At 39.9% G+C, this 18101-nt stretch overlaps 1 protein-coding gene across 3 annotated transcripts in view; it reads left to right on the forward strand.

Moving 5' to 3' along the window:
• The window catches only part of PKL (chromatin remodeling factor CHD3 (PICKLE)), a 102329-nt gene that overhangs the window by 26123 nt on the left and 58105 nt on the right, over positions 1-18101 (forward strand). For all 3 annotated transcript variants that reach the window (XM_077366105.1, XM_077366107.1, XM_077366108.1), the window contains 13 exons: positions 1839-2083; positions 2213-2308; positions 2420-2556; positions 2652-2867; positions 2953-3060; positions 11737-11787; positions 11940-12039; positions 14825-14967; positions 15091-15194; positions 15468-15606; positions 16056-16225; positions 16619-16685; positions 16795-16917. In XM_077366105.1, coding sequence (XP_077222220.1) covers positions 1839-2083; positions 2213-2308; positions 2420-2556; positions 2652-2867; positions 2953-3060; positions 11737-11787; positions 11940-12039; positions 14825-14967; positions 15091-15194; positions 15468-15606; positions 16056-16225; positions 16619-16685; positions 16795-16917 — 1699 coding nt within the window. The remainder of the gene's footprint in view (positions 1-1838; positions 2084-2212; positions 2309-2419; positions 2557-2651; positions 2868-2952; positions 3061-11736; positions 11788-11939; positions 12040-14824; positions 14968-15090; positions 15195-15467; positions 15607-16055; positions 16226-16618; positions 16686-16794; positions 16918-18101) is intronic.

Consider the following 18101-nt stretch of genomic DNA (forward strand, 5'->3'; position numbering starts at 1 on the left):
GCCTTCTAGTGTTTGGAGAATTAAGTTAGTGTGGCTAGACCGTTGCGTAGTAAAAAAGAGTTTTGGGGCTATTCCTTGGATCAAATGATTAGAAATTGGAGTGAGATTATGATGGGAAGACTTCTTGAGATGAATATCCTGTCTAGATGGCTGCCTCCATGGCTAATTCTCTTAAGCTGAATTTCGATGGTTGCTCCCTTGGGCGATTTCAGGGATGGGAGGGCATACCGCATACTCCCTTCTCCTACTTGGGCATGATTGGTCATACCATCTCTTCTGAGGCCGAGGTCAGGGCACTTCATTTTGGGATTCAAGTATTTTGTGGTCTAATAGAGGGGTGTCTTGACGTGGAGGGGGACTAGCCTAGTGTGATTTCGTTTCGTGGGCCTGTTGGTATACTGTTGGGGCGATTACATTTGGCTAGGTAATTTATACAAAAAAAACATTTGGCTAGGTATGTTGATGAGATTGATGACTTGGTAGGAGAGGGGTGGGGGAGATTGCCTTTACTTTCGTATTGAGAAGTGCTAATGGGCTTCCATATAAGCTTGCCAAATTGGGTGTGACTGGGGCTTTTATATATATTGGGCATTGGCCTACGATCCTTTGCAATAAATTTGTTGAAAAAAAGAAGAAAAAGAATGAAAGAAAGCATAGAAAAGTTTCCTTGCCTTTAAACCTTTATTTTATTTTATTTATTATTATTATTATTATTATTTTTTTTTTTTGGGGGGGGGGGGTGGTGTGGGGGGGGGGGATAAAGGGTTTTGGGTAATGCCTAGCTCTAGCTGATAACCCCTTCTAGATGTGGGATTCGACACCAGCTTTGGGACTTGAGAGGTCTAGATGATTTGAGCGAGTTAATCTATTCAACTCTAGAAGGTGGGCTGACATGGGTTTTTCTATGTGAAAGTTTTGGTGCCTATCAAACACCATTCTTAAGTCCACTTATCCAGAGTTACTATGTTAATAAAAAAAATAAAGCATAAAGAAGTTCATTTTAACACCACTGTATTCTTTTGTCTACTAATCCAGAGTTACGCAGTGAAAAAAAGATAGAGCATTAAGTAGTTCAGTTTATCACTGATATATTTAATTTTCTTTGCAAAGATTTAACTTCAAAGAGTTTTTCTGCAAATTTAAGGTAACTTATAAGTATTAATGCAAAAAATGCTATTGTTAGAAGCATGGGAAATTGGGGAGAGGACAATCAATACTAGATTTCAGTTTAGGTCTTTTCTTTCTGTTTATTTTGGGGGAGGGTGTTCCCAGGTGGCTTTCTCTCATCCCTCCTATAGTCTAGGTCCTCTAGGATGGTGATGGGGAAACTAAATACATTTGGCAAATTGAAAAATAAAAGATTAGGATGAGGAATATTTCCATGATGTGTACAAAAGCAGCTAAACAAGTTGCGGTCATCTGGTCTTTGCGGACAGAGCTACTGGGGGCATGGAACAATTAGGATTGAATTGTAAAACTTCCCAGCGGGCAATTTATTTATTTTTTCTTCAATAGTCTGCATGTATGTCTAGATTTCTTTGAATTTTTCTATATTCAGAGTTTGGTATGAAAATATAGAATTATTAATTATTCTAAGTTGATTTCGAGAAGATAATTGTGTTATTATTAAACATGAAGATTGCATTTTCATTTAATAGGTTCTATAAAGTTGAGGTAGACATAACTATTATGGTTATTTCTGTTAACACTTTTGAGGTATGGTCATATGGCATGTCGGCTTGTCATCATCATATAGAATTGCTTGCATCCTTTTATTCTAATTATAAGATTTTCTTTTAAATAATTGGTAAGTAAAATTATATATGGAATCCTCACAGGAAGAGTGATGATGGGCGTGAATATCTAGTTAAATGGAAGGATATTTCATATGATGAATGTTACTGGGAAGTTGAGTCAGACATTTCTGCTTTCCAACCTCAAATTGAAAGGTTTAATGAAATTCAATCTAGAGCTCGTAAACGTTCTCTTAAGAATAAAAGCTCTATTCGTGATGCGAAGGAATTAAAACTTAAGCAAAAAGAGTTTCATCAGTATGAGAAGAGTCCTGAATTTCTTTCTGGAGGTATGTGGGTTTTATTACGGCGTATTGTTTTACACACACACATATGCTTGTTTGTTTGATTGGTATTTTGTTTTTTTATAGGTTTGTTCTCTATTTCTCTTACATAATTACAATTTGTTGTTCCTGCAGGCAGTTTACATCCGTATCAGCTTGAAGGTTTGAATTTCTTACGCTTTTCTAGGTCGAATCATGCACATGTGATCCTTGCGGATGAGATGGGTCTTGGTGAGTTTTCTTAGCTATTCAGTAACAAAATTTGATGTACATTCTTTGTTTCTCCTGGATATCTTTTTTGGTTAGTGTATGCAATGGCCAGTTTTCATTGGTTGAGCGCAGGGAAAACTATACAGAGTATTGCTTTTCTCGCATCTCTTTATAAAGAAAACCTCTATCCTCATTTAGTAGTGGCTCCTCTTTCAACATTGCGCAACTGGGAACGCGAATTTGCATTGTGGGCACCCCAAATGAATGTTGTATGTCCAAGGAAATTAAGTTTAAACACACTGATTGTTTCCAATCTGTCTTTCTTAATGCATGTGGTTCTGAATGAAAGTAGTATTTGTTGTAGGTGTTATATGTTGGCTCTGCCCAAGCCCGTTCTGTCACTAAGGAACATGAATTTTACATACCCATTGTCAAATCAAAGAAGCACAAGAAAAAGAAAGGCATCCCCCCTGTTAAAGAAAACAAGCAAAAGAGAATAAAATTTGACGTCCTTCTAACATCATATGAAATGATTAACTTGGATACATCGTCTCTGAAGCCAATCAAGTGGGAGTGCATGGTATTTTCTTTATTCCATTGTGCATTCATACTGAATCTGCAGATTTCACAACTTTGATGCTGATGTCTTTTTTCTTCTTCTGTAGATTGTTGATGAGGGTCATCGCTTGAAGAACAAAGATTCAAAATTGTTTCTCTCATTGAGGGAATATTCTACTGAACATCGTGTGCTTTTGACTGGAACTCCTCTTCAGGTTGGTTTCCTTTTAGACTTCTATTTTTTCCCCTGATGGATAAGCTGGGATTGAACCTCTGACCTCATGGTTGATGAACAAAGCCTTCACCAATATTCAGACTTTGTTTTTTCTTTCTTGTGTTTATGAAAGATATAGATTATTTTACCCCTTCTTTTCTTCTCAAGCGTCTCTGTAAGCAAATTTCTCGAAGTTGGTGGCGAGAGATTGTCTAAATAATGTGGTGGTCGAAGGGCTCATTGAATGCTATTCGTTGGCTTAATGATCACAAAGCTGCCTTGGAGATCTGATAGGTTTTTTGACGTGATGTTTGATTGGGTGGGATCTTCTTTGGTAGTGTATCAAGTATCAACATGTCGGTCGTTCCGCCAATAAGGTGGCAGATAGCCTTGCTAGAGATGGAGTGTCCAAGGAAGTTCTAGCGTTGTTTGATTCCCTCCCCCCTTGATTTTTCTTGTTTTTTGAGCTTTGGCACCGGTTATGTTTTTCCCCTTTTCTTGTATTGACCATCTCGGTCCTTTCTTAGTAATAAAATTGGATACCATTTTCAAAAAATAAATACATATTGAAGTCAATATGATAAAATCCTCAAATTGACCAGTGGCTTTTCTGAAGGAAACCAAAATCGTGTCGTTGGAATGTTTAGAGCAAAATGTCACAAAGGAAGTCCATTGCAATACCAACCATAGAAACAAATTGGAGCAGACTTTTGACTTGATTGACAAAAAAGTTAGCTGATGATACATTGTTGCGTACTTGTAAAATTCACACAGTATTCTTTGCTTCTATGTATTTCAGAATCTATCCAAACTTGAAATTATACTCATATTACACCATGATCCAATCAGAAGAAAGCTGCGAGGAGACGACTAAAGCAACACGGCATCGTTGCCACTTCTGTGATACCATGTATTAATGCCGGCGAGCTCTGCTTTATATTTTGATTCAAAACTAGTCAGCATCTTGCGATTTCACTCCTTGCAATTTTGTAATGTATGATAACCATTAATTTCTAGATATTCTTAGCCCATTGCCCTTGTTAAATTCTCCAACTTAACAAGTCAATAGAGTTGGACAATCTCCAAGATGTGCTTAAGCTATGCATAAAAGGCCTACTATCTGCTGGATGCCAGCACAAAATCTAAAATTACCAGTCATTTCAACCATCTCTTTGCATCTGCTGCATTGGTCCACGAGTGTGCATTTCCTTGTGTTTGCGTTATCAGGAAGGATTTTGTCTCGACGTAACCAGTAAAAGCCATCTATTGTGCGCTTAGAGTTCTCATCCAATTGATTTAGTTGCCATTTCCTTTCCTATTGAATCCTATAAGTAGAGATCTTTTCCAAGCTGCCATATCTTTATAGCTGTCACTAGTATCTGCCCAAGCAAATCTGTTAATCACTTCATTAAAATTGGTCATGGAACCTTATTTGGGTCGATATCTTGCACCCATGCCCTATCTCATTTAGATCCGAGAATTCCTTGCCATGACTTGTTGTAATGGCTGAACGCTTTGGCCCGAGGATACAAACTTCTTTCCAAACTATGCAATGCATTATTTTGAGGTTATTTACTCCACATTATGAACCACTTTTGGGGCTTCTCTGCAATTTTTTGCCTTTTTCAATGAGGATTCGGTGTACCGACATAATAATGGAAGTTGCACGTTTTCTCAAAGTTGCTTTAGGAAATATAAATATACACTGACCAACCATTAGCCCATTTTTATTTTCTTTTTGGTGGTTCCATGAAGCTCTAGTTCCATGGGCCACATTTGAGGCTGCATTTTAGAATGTTTTCAGAGAGAGATGTTGAACTGGGTATGATGGGATATAGGGGCAGTATCAGTGGCAGGAGACTGATCAGTGGAGTCGGTGTTTGTGACAAAAATTGCGTCGAAGCGAGCAACGTGCTGATGGATTTTTTCTCTCTTTCTGTTGGCAACCCTTTAAAGGCATAAAAGTGAAATGGCGAAAGCTCATAAGGGAGATGACAGTTGAAATACAAGGAAAGTAAGTGTACATATCTTTGCTTTGTCTGTTAGATTCCAGCTTTAGCTTTCATTATTGTCAGCCTGAAGAGCTTCGGGTGAAGGTTGAGGTTTCGTAGGTAAGTTTATGACCCTATCATTTATCACAATTTACGGGTATTGTCACACTATCATGTCTGGTGGCTGGGGCCGCTGGACAAATCAGAAGTGGTTTGCTTAGTTTTCGTTGATTTTCCAGGGAAATGTTGCTTTATTTTTCAATGATCGCCAATTTTATTGCAAAGGAGACCAAGATTTTCCAGGGAAATGCTATCTAAATATAAAATATTATTGAAATTTTTAGAGGCATTGAATCAGTACAGGATGCAAATTATCCTTTTGGGTTGCTTGGATGGTGTTATAAAGGAGGTTGAAGAGGAGTATGTATTGTAGGTTGTGAGTGATAATCAGGTTTCTCGCACATATCTATTGGACAACTTTTGATGGAGAAACAGCATACTTTGTTTTGGATTCTTTGAATGACATGCTGCTTCCACTGGATGATAGAGGAGACAGGAAGTTTGAAAGCGACTCAATCTCTGTTAACTAATCTGGCTATTGTTCTTTCATGTGATGGCGATCAACCGAGGGGAACAGTCAAGGCGTCAATGGGACTGGAGGTTTTTGGGGACTGCTCTTTCAGGAACTTCAGATGGCGGAAGGTTAGTCTGAGGCGCAGTTCTCATTTGCTATCATCTTATAATGCACCCCCCCACCCCCCACACACACACACAAAAAAAAGAAAAGAAAAAAGAATAGGGTGAATGTTTTTTCACTTCCCTCACACCATTCTTATTGAGGACCCCTCGCCTTGGAACTGCCTTAGACTTTTTGGGGAGCAGAAAGCAATCGGACCTAGCTCGATGAATTTGTGACTATTGTACAAGTTCCTCCTGTAGTTTTCTTCTTGTTCTTTGCCATAACGCCCATTCCAGGATGAGTTGGAAGAGGAATTCCCAATTCTTACACGGTGTTTCTAGCTTTGCGGTTAACGAATGTGGGAATGAGTTCGCTCCTATTGGGGGGACTCCCATCCATCGGGTTTCCAAGCAATGATCACTCAATTTTATCAACTTTACTTGGCATTCAATCATTACTTCCCGATCATTTTGACTTTCATTAGGGAAGGGAAGAAGGGGCCTAAGCACGGCAGATGCCGTACACTTGAGTGGCAAAGGAAAGCGAGACTGTACTCGTTTTTTCAGGCCTTCGGACATGACATACGGTTCCCTCGGAAGATCAAGTTGGTGAGCCATGTGATGGGAAACCTTCCCGCACGGTCTTGTCCAGTTCAGGACAATTGAGATCTTCCGGTCTACGTGCATGGGAGCAGCTCAAACAAAGAAGAGTCTGGTCCGGTCTGAATTCAGGCCTTGGATGAAGTTCTTCGGTGCTGCTCCAGGACGAACAGTAGAGGCACATGGAGTTATTGGCTCTCACTGTGATCGGATGGAGGGAGCCGCGGCGTCGATTGAAGAGGAGCCATGCCTTTTATCGGAAGCCTGGTCTAAAATTCCCGAAAAAATCGCTTTTTATGATTACATCAGTCATAATCCAGCGAATGGGGGATTATTCAGAGCAGGCTCAATGGACAATGGGGATGGAATAGCTGTTGGATGGTCAGGACACCCTATCTTTTTAGTTGAAGGCTTCGCTCAATTCGCTCTAATGCTGTTAGCCAGGATGGTGCCCATGTCTTTGGAATGAGTCTGACACTCGCTAGTCTGAGAGTAGGGCTTGAAATCCATGGTCTAGCTCTCATTGACCTTGACATTGGTCTGAAATAAGGGATTTCTTTTGGCCAGGCCCCGAACCCACCTATAAAATCCACACGATCAGCTGGTCCAATGTAGACCCAATGTGATTTGGTATTTCAGTGTAGTTGACAGCTTCTATTGCCGAAAAGGGGCACCCATAGGGGAGTACTTGACTCTCTGTTGCCACAATCTCAATATGCATTGTTTTTGGATTTTGCCGAGTGTAGTGGGGGAGCTCTTTGACCAGCTTCCTACTTTCCTTGAGTACCAAAAAACGGTGATGAGTTGCTCTCCTTTAGTTTGGCCTTTCACCTATCTTCCAATCTTCTTTACATTTACGTGTCTATATCATGAGTTTACAGCTCTTATAGGCTTTCTAGCGCTGCTTTTAAATGCAATGATTGGCCACCCTAGACCTGAGGTCTTCACTTCAATTTCTCAGTCCAAGTCTGCTGCACTCTCTCCAATAGGCGGCTCGAGACCCCCTTCTTAGCTCTAAGGTAAGGCTAGGGCGTAGTCCCATCTACCTAGTCATGAATTGATGTGATGATCTGCTCCCCCAGTTATTAAGGGCCCCCTCTGCTACATATACTTATCCATATGCCCACCCCTGCTCCATGCCCTGTTGCTGCATCCACTACCATTGCGCGAACATGATCCGGGACTAGAACTCACTGTGGTACGCAAGGGAAAGTTTTTCTATATGCAGGTTGGGCTCAGCAAGTGAAGATAAGGTTCTGTCTCTCCCGATACAACCAAGCAAATCTCCTTACCCCTTGTAGGGCGTGCCATCCCTGGCAGAGAAAAGGGGATCACGATGGGCCCAAGTGGATTGCACGCCCATTTGAGAGGTGGGATATAAAGGTGGTTTTAAGGCTTCTTCTTCTACTTGTTTTTTTTTTCCAATTTTTCGTTTCCGAAAAATTTCTCCCACAATTATTGAAAGAAGGCCAATGTAAACCCATCCGGCCTCCGCCTTTTCCCTTGGGATCTGCCTAAATTCCAAGCTGTCAAGGCTTGGTTTCCTGTCTCCTTTACTAGTATATAGGCCTTTAAAGAATGATACAATGGTGTCGAAGGCCTTTAAAGAATGATACATTGGTGTCGGTGATGGGAATTGGGTCATCCACAATATTGCCACCACCTGTAAACAATTAGTAGAGTTGGATTTCCTTCTCATGCTGGCTAGTTTATGAAAAAACACCGTGTTCTTATCACCACATTCCAGCCGTAAGGCTTTGGACTTTTGCCTCCAACTTATCTCTTCCAATCTTAGAATAGATTCATACTCCCGTTGAAGATTTCTTCTCCCTTCCATCTCCTTTGTGTTATTAGGCTACGAGACTCCTCCATTCTATAAATGTTTCAATGGCCTCTAGCATAGAGAGCTTCTTGTGAATTAAATCAGCAAGCTCATTTTTCCTCCACTTCTTAATCTCTCCTTTCATAAACTGAAGTATCTTCCCCAACTTGTACCCTTCCCATCCCATGCACTCATCACTTGCCTCACGCCACCAACCTTCCAACTTAGATTTAAATTCAAGAATCTAAAGCCACATATCATCAAACATGAAAATAGGGTGCTGATCTTACTGTTCACCACATACGGCCTGATTAGGCAGTGGTCCGAAATTGGCCGAGGGAAGGCCCTCTGGACTATGAAAAGATATTTCTGCTCCCAATCCTTTGACATCATGAACCTGTCCAACCTTACAAGAGTAGCCGGAGATCGTCTACTTATCCACATAAAGCAATTTCCTTCCATAGGAAAGTCAATTGGATCGTTTGTTTTGATCAACGTGTTGAAATTACTCATACTTGATGTCCACCACTGCATGTCTATTCTTCTCTTCCATATTTAAGATAATAAGAAAGTGTTGAAATCCCCTCCCAAACCCGTTCATGCCACAAGTGAGTTGCATCCAATTCTTGTAAAAAATTGTCCCTTCTTCTCGGATTTACTGGTTTATAAACATTAGAAATTGTGATGCATAAGGGCTCAATTCTACTGCTCCCTTTCACTGATAGAGTAAACCGTTCGTAAATTTTCCCATTCTACTTCTCCCTTATCCCCATCTTTCGATATTTCATTTATAAAAATGCAATCCCCACCACTTGAATTTAAATTTTGAATTCTCTCATAGGCCCCACTATCCTCTAAAGTCTAAACTACCTGAGTCGCCATTTTCCTTCTGCCTTCTCTTTGTTGTTGGTGGGATTTTATGCACCTCTCCATTTTTTCCGACAAAGCCATGGTTCTATCCACTTTTCCATACCATTTCTAGACACCCATTTAGTATATTTCATCTTCCACAAATAAGGTGATCGACTCTGGTAGGGCTTCTACTCTCTACGCTGAAATCTGGAGTTTTTGCTTCTCATGAACGTTTCAACCAAGAGAAACTATCTGCATCAACCACCTCATGATTCCCCTTTTTTATATCATTTCCATGCTCCAAGCATTAACGAGGATATTGGATAATTATGTGATTCATATGCATTGCCTAGGTTTCCATTTTCTCCCTTAGATGCCCATGTCCAAAGGTTTATGTGTGTGTGTGTGTGTGTGAGAGAGAGAGAGAGAGAGAGAGAGAGAGAGAGAGAGAGAGTTGCGACTTTATGGGTTTCCATTTTCTCTAAAATTTCAAATCTCTTAGAGGGTTTGTCGCTGGTGCCTTGGAAAGAGAAAGGCAAGATTTTATGGAATGTTTGCCTTCTAGCTACTTTGTGGGTGATTTGGAAAAAAAACGTAATGATAGGGTCTTTGAAGGTGTTGCTAAATCCTCTTCCTTGTTGTTTGTGAAAGTAATAGCCCTTATAATTGCCTTGGTGAAATTTCTCATTTCCTTCAAGTTTGTACGGCCTTTGACCTATGGAATGGATGGAGGGAGTTCTGTTTTAGTGTAGCTCAACGCTGAGCGATTGTGCAAAATTGGGAACCCCCTACTCTTGGTATCTTGAAGCTTAATTTTTACGGATCAAGCTTGGGGAACCCTGGCCCAGCAGGAATTGGAAGGGTTCTTAGAGACGATGGGGGAGTGGTCTTAAGGGCTTTTGTAGGGCCTATCGGAGTTGCAGATGCCAACGAGGTGGAGGTTCGAGCAGTTCATTAAGGTATTAAATGCTTGGACAAAGAAGCTTGGATAGGGTGGTAGTGGAGGGAGATTCCCTCAATGTCATCCGTTGGTTAAGAGGCTCCCGTGTTCTGCCTTAGAGATTCTCCCAGTTTTTTTACGAGATCAAAGACCGAGTGGGGGGGGGGGGATCTTTGATTGTTTTTAATTATGTCAGAAGATCAGCCAATAGCCTGGCGGGCAACCTAGCGAAGGAGGGGATATAAAAGGAGGGGCTAGAGATGTTCAATTATCTCCCCCCTTGATTTATTTTCTTCTTCTTCTTTGACTGTACTTTGCTTGGTCTATATTTACTTTGCTATTATTTTTTTCTTAGGGTTAACCATGTCGGTCCTCCCTTTGGCTTTAATGGAACTATGCTACCGTTGACAGAGAGGGAGGGAGGACCTTTGAATGCCAGGCTCTTTCTAGCTTTACCTCCGATGAAAACACCAAGGAAGCAGGATTCGTTCTCACAAGTGGGGAATCGCGATTCCCCGATTCGCGAATCGGATTCGGGATTCGGTTCGATTCCTCAAAATAGGGGAATCCCGAATCCTTTTCATCGGAAACACGAATCCCTATTTGGGAATCGCGATTTCTTTTCCACCGGAATCGCTATTCTTCATTTATGGATTCGCATTTCATTGATAATAAAATTCGCGGATTAACATTACCCAAAACCTCAAATCCCATTCCGTGAAATCCGTTTCCCCGGCGATTCCCTGGATATAACCCCCCCCCATCCCTCCCTCTTGAACGGTTTATGTGTGAATGGTTTACTGCTTGGGAGGTGAATGGTTTAGGGGAGTGATATATACGCCCATTTTGATCACCCCACACCCATCGTCAGTGGCAATGGGTGAGAAAAATTCAGTGGCTTTGATTGCAAAGGGGGCTAATGTACATGATGTGAGAAAAATCTAGTGGCATTGATTGCAAAGTATACTGGCAATGGGTGTCCTTGGCGACTCTCCAGTGAATCCCCGACGAATCTCCGGCGACTCCCCGTCCAAATTTCGAATCCCGCTCCCAACCATCCCCATGGCCTTCGAATCCCGCTTTCGAATCTCGAATCGAATCCCGTTTTCGATTCCCGCCATGGCAACCTTGGAAAACACAAACAATGTCTAGGTGTCCCTAGGCACGTTGATTGTATATCTCTTGATTACCCAGCTTCAGGATCATTGGTCCAAATTTGGTTCTTTAGGTATTTGATCACCTGCTCTAGGTGCATAGGCAGCTAAGGGTGCTTACTGTCTAGGTTCCCCTAGGCACCTTGACAACGTTGCGCTGATAAATCATTGCCCGACCGGAGGTTCGCTATTTTTAACAGAATGGAATCCCTAAATATGATCGATTGGCTTGTTCTGAACCGTAATTGTGTAACCAGATTCAAGTTGACAAATTTTTTTATTCTTTTCTTTGAGGGATACAATAATTCTTTCCATTGGGTTTCTAAATTCTCGTGCTTGAGAAAGTAGGCCAGTCAAACAGTGTTTATACTTTATAATGCTCTCTGGTTTAATATTGTTCTTGAATCATCTTATTATTGAGGAAATCCTGGGCTAGTGGAGAATCCCTTGTTTTCTGTATCATTTGCAGTTTATTGGATCTATATTTAAGGTCATTTCTCTTTTGATACTATATGGAATTTGCTACTGAATTGCATTTCCCCCCAGCTAATCTGTATGTAATTCATGTTTTAACTGCATGTTTCTAATCACATTTTTAAACTGCTCATTAATTATGGCTGCATATTTGGTATGTTCTCAGAACAACTTGGATGAGCTATTCATGCTCATGCACTTTCTTGATGCTGGGAAGGTCAGTATTACTGCAACTTGCATTGCTTTTAGTAGTTTATCTTTACAACTTTTCATGCACATTATATGTAAAAACTGCAAATAGGGTTTCAAGGGCTTGGAGAGATTTTAAATATTTTATATCATTGATTACTTTGGTTAAAATGCTTGTAGTTTAAAAGTTTAGAGGCGTTCCAAGAGGAATTCAAAGATATCAATCAAGAGGAGCAAATTGCTAGGCTTCATTCATTGCTGGCACCTCATCTTCTTCGAAGTATAGATTTCACTCTTTCCACTGATATTATTGTTTCCTTCATTTGTATCAACTGGAATGTCTTATGTTCTCATAAAGATGTTCATTTTTGTAGTTAACCCTGACCGTGAAATTTAAGCATTTTGAACAACCTTTAATGCAATTGCATTTCAAACACATACTGTCGATGTTTTGGTAGTTTGCAGACATGTGATTATTCATTTTTAGTATGGGTGTGCCTCAAATGTTTAGCATACTTAGGTGATGTGATTTCCTTTTGGAAATGTACAAAATCTCTTTGACTTGCTTTAGTCAACCTTATTTTGCTCCTTTTTTTCCCCACATTTTGGTTCTCAATTTGATCTCCTTGATTGATTTAGCTATAAATGAGTTGGTTCAGCCCCATCGATGGGCTACTAGTTGCTACAGTCTACCTATTAGTGATACACAATTTGATTTCATGATCCTTCCCATTTAGAAAATCACTTTGTACCATCATAAATTTATTACTTTCCACTAGTATTTGTAAGAGTATTTTATTGAAATAGGGGGAATTATTTTATTGAACAAAGTAAGTGGAACATGCAATTTCTGCAAAAAGCTTTGAGAATATGATAAAAATTCCAAAATTGAGTGTCATCTGTTCAATGTAGTCGGAGTTCCATTAGAGAAAAAAGAGAGAATAGAAGAGAAGATGTAGAGGAGAAAGAGAGAAGAAGATAGCTCCCCCTCTCATAAATTGTATCATATGCGTAACACTAGAGTTACATGTGAAATGCCAAGAGTACCCCTGATCGGGCACACTAATTACACCACTTCTTCAACATCATCCATGCCAGTTCCTTGTTTATGAGTATAATGACCCCAAAAAAACTATGATTCTATGGCCTTTCTCCCAAGCTTGTTAACACATAAAATGCATGACAATTCACTCAGATATTTCATCAAACACTTTCAATAAGTGAATATATAGAGGACTGTTTTGCATTTCCCTTTAATTCAACCCACCAAACATGGTATTACAAAGAAAATACAGCTATAGCTTGCTTAAGATAGTGACTGGAGTGGTCCAAATTCGTCAATTACAAAAGTGAAGAGCAACAAAAGGAGAACATTAGATCTTGAGATGGAGAAGTTTGCTAGCTCCACCATGGAATTTGGTGGGATGGAAGAGGTAACCACTTAAAGTGATGATGGAAAGGATATGCTCCAAGTGCACACTGCCACAAGGAGGAAGGATGAATAGATGGGGTGCTCACTGCACCAATTGCTAGAGGAATTAGAACACACTGTTCATTCCTCTTGCTAACACACGACTTCACTAGTCGTAGGGTGTTCTTGGTTACAAAGGAAAGATAAAAACATGCATAATCTCTTCTCCCTTCACCACAAGGCACTTATAACTCCCCAATTACGCCTACCCAAAACATATGGAGTGCCTCTACCAATTAATGCCCTCTTGAAAGCAACCACAAGAGGGGCCTTGGCCCCCAATGGACAACAAAAAGGGGTGCCCCTATCATTTCAGCACGGAAGCATAAATAGTTCAAAACATGGCCCATGACATAGCCTCTTTAACACTAGATGGCACGTTGGCCCGTATTCTAGAGAGGGTCTCCCACTCTATATGCCCCACAAGTGGACCACCTCCACACGATCTGGCCCCACAGATGATGCCCAAACACACAAAAGGGGCCCCACACTGCTCAAACCTTGCACCTTTGTCTGATCTTCGGCCCACTGAGTGGTCCCACACGAAGATGGCCCTTGGCTTATGCCCACATTAGCACCATAAGTGGTGCCCTCTTGAGAATGACCAAAAGAGTGGCCCTTGAACATGATGGAGCACGGTCCTCGATCAATGTTCCTAAAACGGAACATTGCAATGAGACTATTTTGTTTTGGTTTTGCTCTATGATGAGTTTGAGAAATGAGGTATGCACTATGCTGGAACTTCTCAAGTAAATCTAATATCTCAGAGCAGTTGCTAGCATCGATTTAGTGAAGTACTGTGTTTGAATGTCATCCCTGATTTTTTATAGATCTTTGAATATATATAATTCTTGTAATGACAAAGAAGTGGCTAGCATAAATGTATCATCCATTGATTCTTTCGTTGTAGTTACTTTGGTTGGTAATAGTTTGTTGCTTTGGAGGTTTGCTTTAGCATGGAAAGGGGACCAATGGTGGTCCAAGTATGGGAGCCCGCTTCGGAAGGAATGTTCAAATTGAATTTTGATGGTTCCAATACGGGCAATCCTGGCCCTGCAGCCTGCAGGCATTGGTCGTGTCTTGAGAGATTCAAGTGGGGATATTATTTGGGCCCTTTCGGGGCCAAAAGGGACATCAGACACAAATGAGGTGGAGGTAAGGGCAGCACACCAGGGCATAAAGTATCTACATGAAGACTTATTGAATAGAACAATCATAGATGGAGACTCTATGAATGTGATTCGATGGCTTAGAGGGACGGTTGTACCACTATGGCGTTTTGGTAGTTACTTTGACGAGATTCAGGACCGGTTAGGAGGATTCTCAGTTGTATTTTGCCACGTCAGAAGATCTGCTAATAGTGAAGCAGATAGATTTGCACGTGTAGGAGTTGGAAGGCAAGGGATAGAGCTATTCGATTTCTTACCCCGTTGATAGCTATGTATTTGTTTTCTATGGCATTTTGTAATCTTTACTAGCTTCTTTTTGTACTTTTGTTGGACCATCTTGGTCTCTTTTTCTTGAATGAAATTGCTACCAATCAGAAATAAACAAAAGCTTGTTGCTTTGAATGTGTTTCTATGTTATCTTGCAGGAGTGAAGAAGGATGTCATGAAAGATCTTCCGCCAAAGAAAGAACTCATATTACGTGTTGACCTAAGCAGCGTGCAGAAAGAATATTACAAGGCCATTTTGACTCGTAACTATCAGATACTATCTCGCCGTGGTGGTGCACAGGTAGTTTGCATACTTCAAAACATGCGGGCGCGCGCGCACACACACACACACACTGAAAATATACGTTTTGTTCTTTTATATTCGAGCCATATGGATAACTACGTGTCATTTCCCTCAATGCAGATTTCACTTATCAATGTAGTTATGGAATTACGCAAGCTCTGTTGTCATGCATACATGTTAGAAGGAGTTGAGCCGGATATAGAGAATGCAAATGAAGCATTCAAGTACGCTGATAATTTTTCATCTTATTTCTTGCTTTTCCAATATTTTAAATGTTGATATCTATAGTTTGTTTAATTTGCTTTTTAATTTTTTATAGAGCTGAAAAGAGAATTGTTTGGCTCTGGATGGGTCCTCTCTTTTGTTTGTTCTTATATTCACAATAATATTTTGATTGTCTCAGACTGAAAGTAGTCCTGTTTTCTGGACAAGTCGAGAAATATTCCATAATATTTTATTTATGTTTTTTATGTTTCTACAATATTTATTATTTCCAGACAGCTTCTCGATTCTTCTGGAAAATTGCACTTGTTGGACAAGATGATGGTGAAGCTAAAGGAGCAGGGACATAGAGTTCTTATATATACACAATTTCAACACATGTTGGACTTGCTAGAAGATTACTGTAGTTACAAGGTATGCCTACAAAATCATGCCATTATTATATGTTGCTAAAATGAAGTTGCCTCTTTGGAAAAGTTTATCATTTAGGGCACGTTTGGTTACCATGAATTATTTCTCATGATAAATCGGTGTCCCCAAGTGTAGATGAGGGTGGACTGGCTAAAAATCAGGAAACCAAATACCGGAAACTAGTGTCTCCGGTGATGAGGAGTGGCAGAAAATCAGGAAACTGTCAATCGGATTTTTTGTTTCCAGATTTTTCGCCACTCCTCATCACCTGAGACACTGGTTTCCGGTATTTGGTTTCCTGATTTTTAGCCACTCCACCCTCATCTCCACTTGGAGACACCGATTTATCATGAAAAACAATTCTTGGTAGCCAAACGTGCACTTAGTGTCGCTGGCTGTCTTCACTATTTGGGGAACTCTCGGTTTGATGTTTTGTCACACCTGTTTGTAAGAAATGGAACTATGAACGGATCGATGGAAAGGTCAGTGGAGTAGAGAGGCAAATTCGTATAGATCGGTTCAATTCCAAGAATTCCACCAGATTTTGTTTTTTGCTCTCTACCAGAGCTGGAGGATTGGGTATAAATCTTGCAACCGCAGATACAGTTATCATATATGACAGGTAATATATATCTACGTCTCAAATATCTTTCGAGATTTTCAAAATATAGCGATTTTATCTCGATATTTTGACAAACGACAAAATCCCGAAATAATCCCGAGAATTTTAAAAATACAGCGACATTTTCATTTATCGCAATAGTATCGCGTTAATATCATGCCATTTTTACAATATTTTCCTTTTTTTTTTTCTTAATTTATATACTTTTATATATTTTTAAATAATTTTATTTTTTATCAGTTTTTCTCGATATAAACCCGAAAAAAAAAAATATCCCGAGATTTTCCCTTGCCGAGAAATTCCCGAGAACGATATTCTTGGTCTGAGCAGTTGCATTACTTGCATTTTTTGTTTAATCTGCATTCATTGTCTCACTATCCTAGTGCTCTACAGTGATTGGAATCCACATGCTGATTTGCAAGCAATGGCTAGGGCTCACCGACTTGGTCAGACCAATAAGGTTGGACTTTGTTCCCTAATTGCACACGTGTAAACAGACTTACATCATGTTATTGTGGTTGTGGATTTCATGAGGTCATTGTATGGTGAACCCTGGTCATATATTGCAGGTAATGATTTTTAGGCTCATAACTCGTGGAACGATTGAAGAAAGGATGATGCAGTTGACTAAGAAAAAAATGATTTTGGAACATTTAGTGGTGGGGCGGCTGAAGAATCAAATGCTTAATCAGGTATGCTTTTGGTACGTGGACACTCCAAACTTGGTTCTTTGTGGGCGGTTTTGCTATAACTTATCACCACGTGAGAAGATTGACAAATAATGAAGAATAGAGGATGTCACGAGAGGGTGCAGTGAGGGTTAAGATTCAGTTTTTCGACTATCTTCCCCTTTGACGGTGTAGTCTTTGGTGTTCTTATTCCGTTTTTTCCTGTTTTCATCTTATAGCGACCATCTCGGTCTCAGGGTTTCCCCTTCTTTCCTGAATAAAAATATCTATCATTATCATTCAAAAAAAGAAAGAAAGAAAGATATTGCCTTTAGGTTCCTGATTTGTTGTGTCCTGCAATTTTCCAGATCTCGTTACTGGTAGAATAAGTATTGTTACTAATATCTTCATTTAGTTCTGGACGCACCCTTGAAATTCTTTGCTTGTTATTTGTTTCTGTAAATGAGTTAGGTCGGGAATTCAATCTTTCCAATCAATAATCCATCCTTTAGACTAATTCATGCTCATTTCTAAACAAATTCCTTTAAGATCCGTAGTTTCAGACTTTCAGCACATCTTTTAAGGCTGAGTTCTATAGTATCCAGAAATTTCCTGCAACTTTAGTACATGTCTCCATGCCCTACACTGTTTTAGAGTTTTAATTTCCTTCCCCATCATCTTTCCTACATTAGTTGGTGTCAAAGCCAGGTTCGGATGTCGTTGAATGGTAGTAGGATTTCTATGAGAGGATAAGCTATTGTTCAAATGGATGAAGTACTCAGAGATCTCAAGGCGGCAATGAAGATGGACCAGATTCTTGACTCAATGGAAGCAAGTTCTTTTCAAGCTTAGGAGAACGAGGGAGATCCTTCATGAAATTCAGAATAGAGGCTAAATATTATGATGGGGCCTTTCAAAAGTGGTTTTAGATTTGTTTCTTTGTTCGTAGGTGTATAAGTTTCTTTTTGGATTTTAATTTAATGTAATTGGAACGAGATGATGTTTAGGGTTTACTATTCACATGATTTTTTTTTGAAAAATACTATTCACATGAATTTCTTGAAGGACCCCCCTCATGTATAGGCCTTTGGCCATTCTTTTGATTATTGATAGAATTGAATTTTAAACTTTTAGGGAGCTTTGCAGCCCATCTCATGCCTCTTGCACTCACAACGTGAATCAATGATGGATTCCATTGATCAAGCAAC

Source organism: Tasmannia lanceolata, unplaced genomic scaffold, assembly GCF_043159265.1.
Source record: "Tasmannia lanceolata isolate RefF3 unplaced genomic scaffold, GAP_Taslan_0.1 ptg000023l, whole genome shotgun sequence".
NCBI classification, from domain to species: Eukaryota; Viridiplantae; Streptophyta; class Magnoliopsida; order Canellales; family Winteraceae; genus Tasmannia; species Tasmannia lanceolata.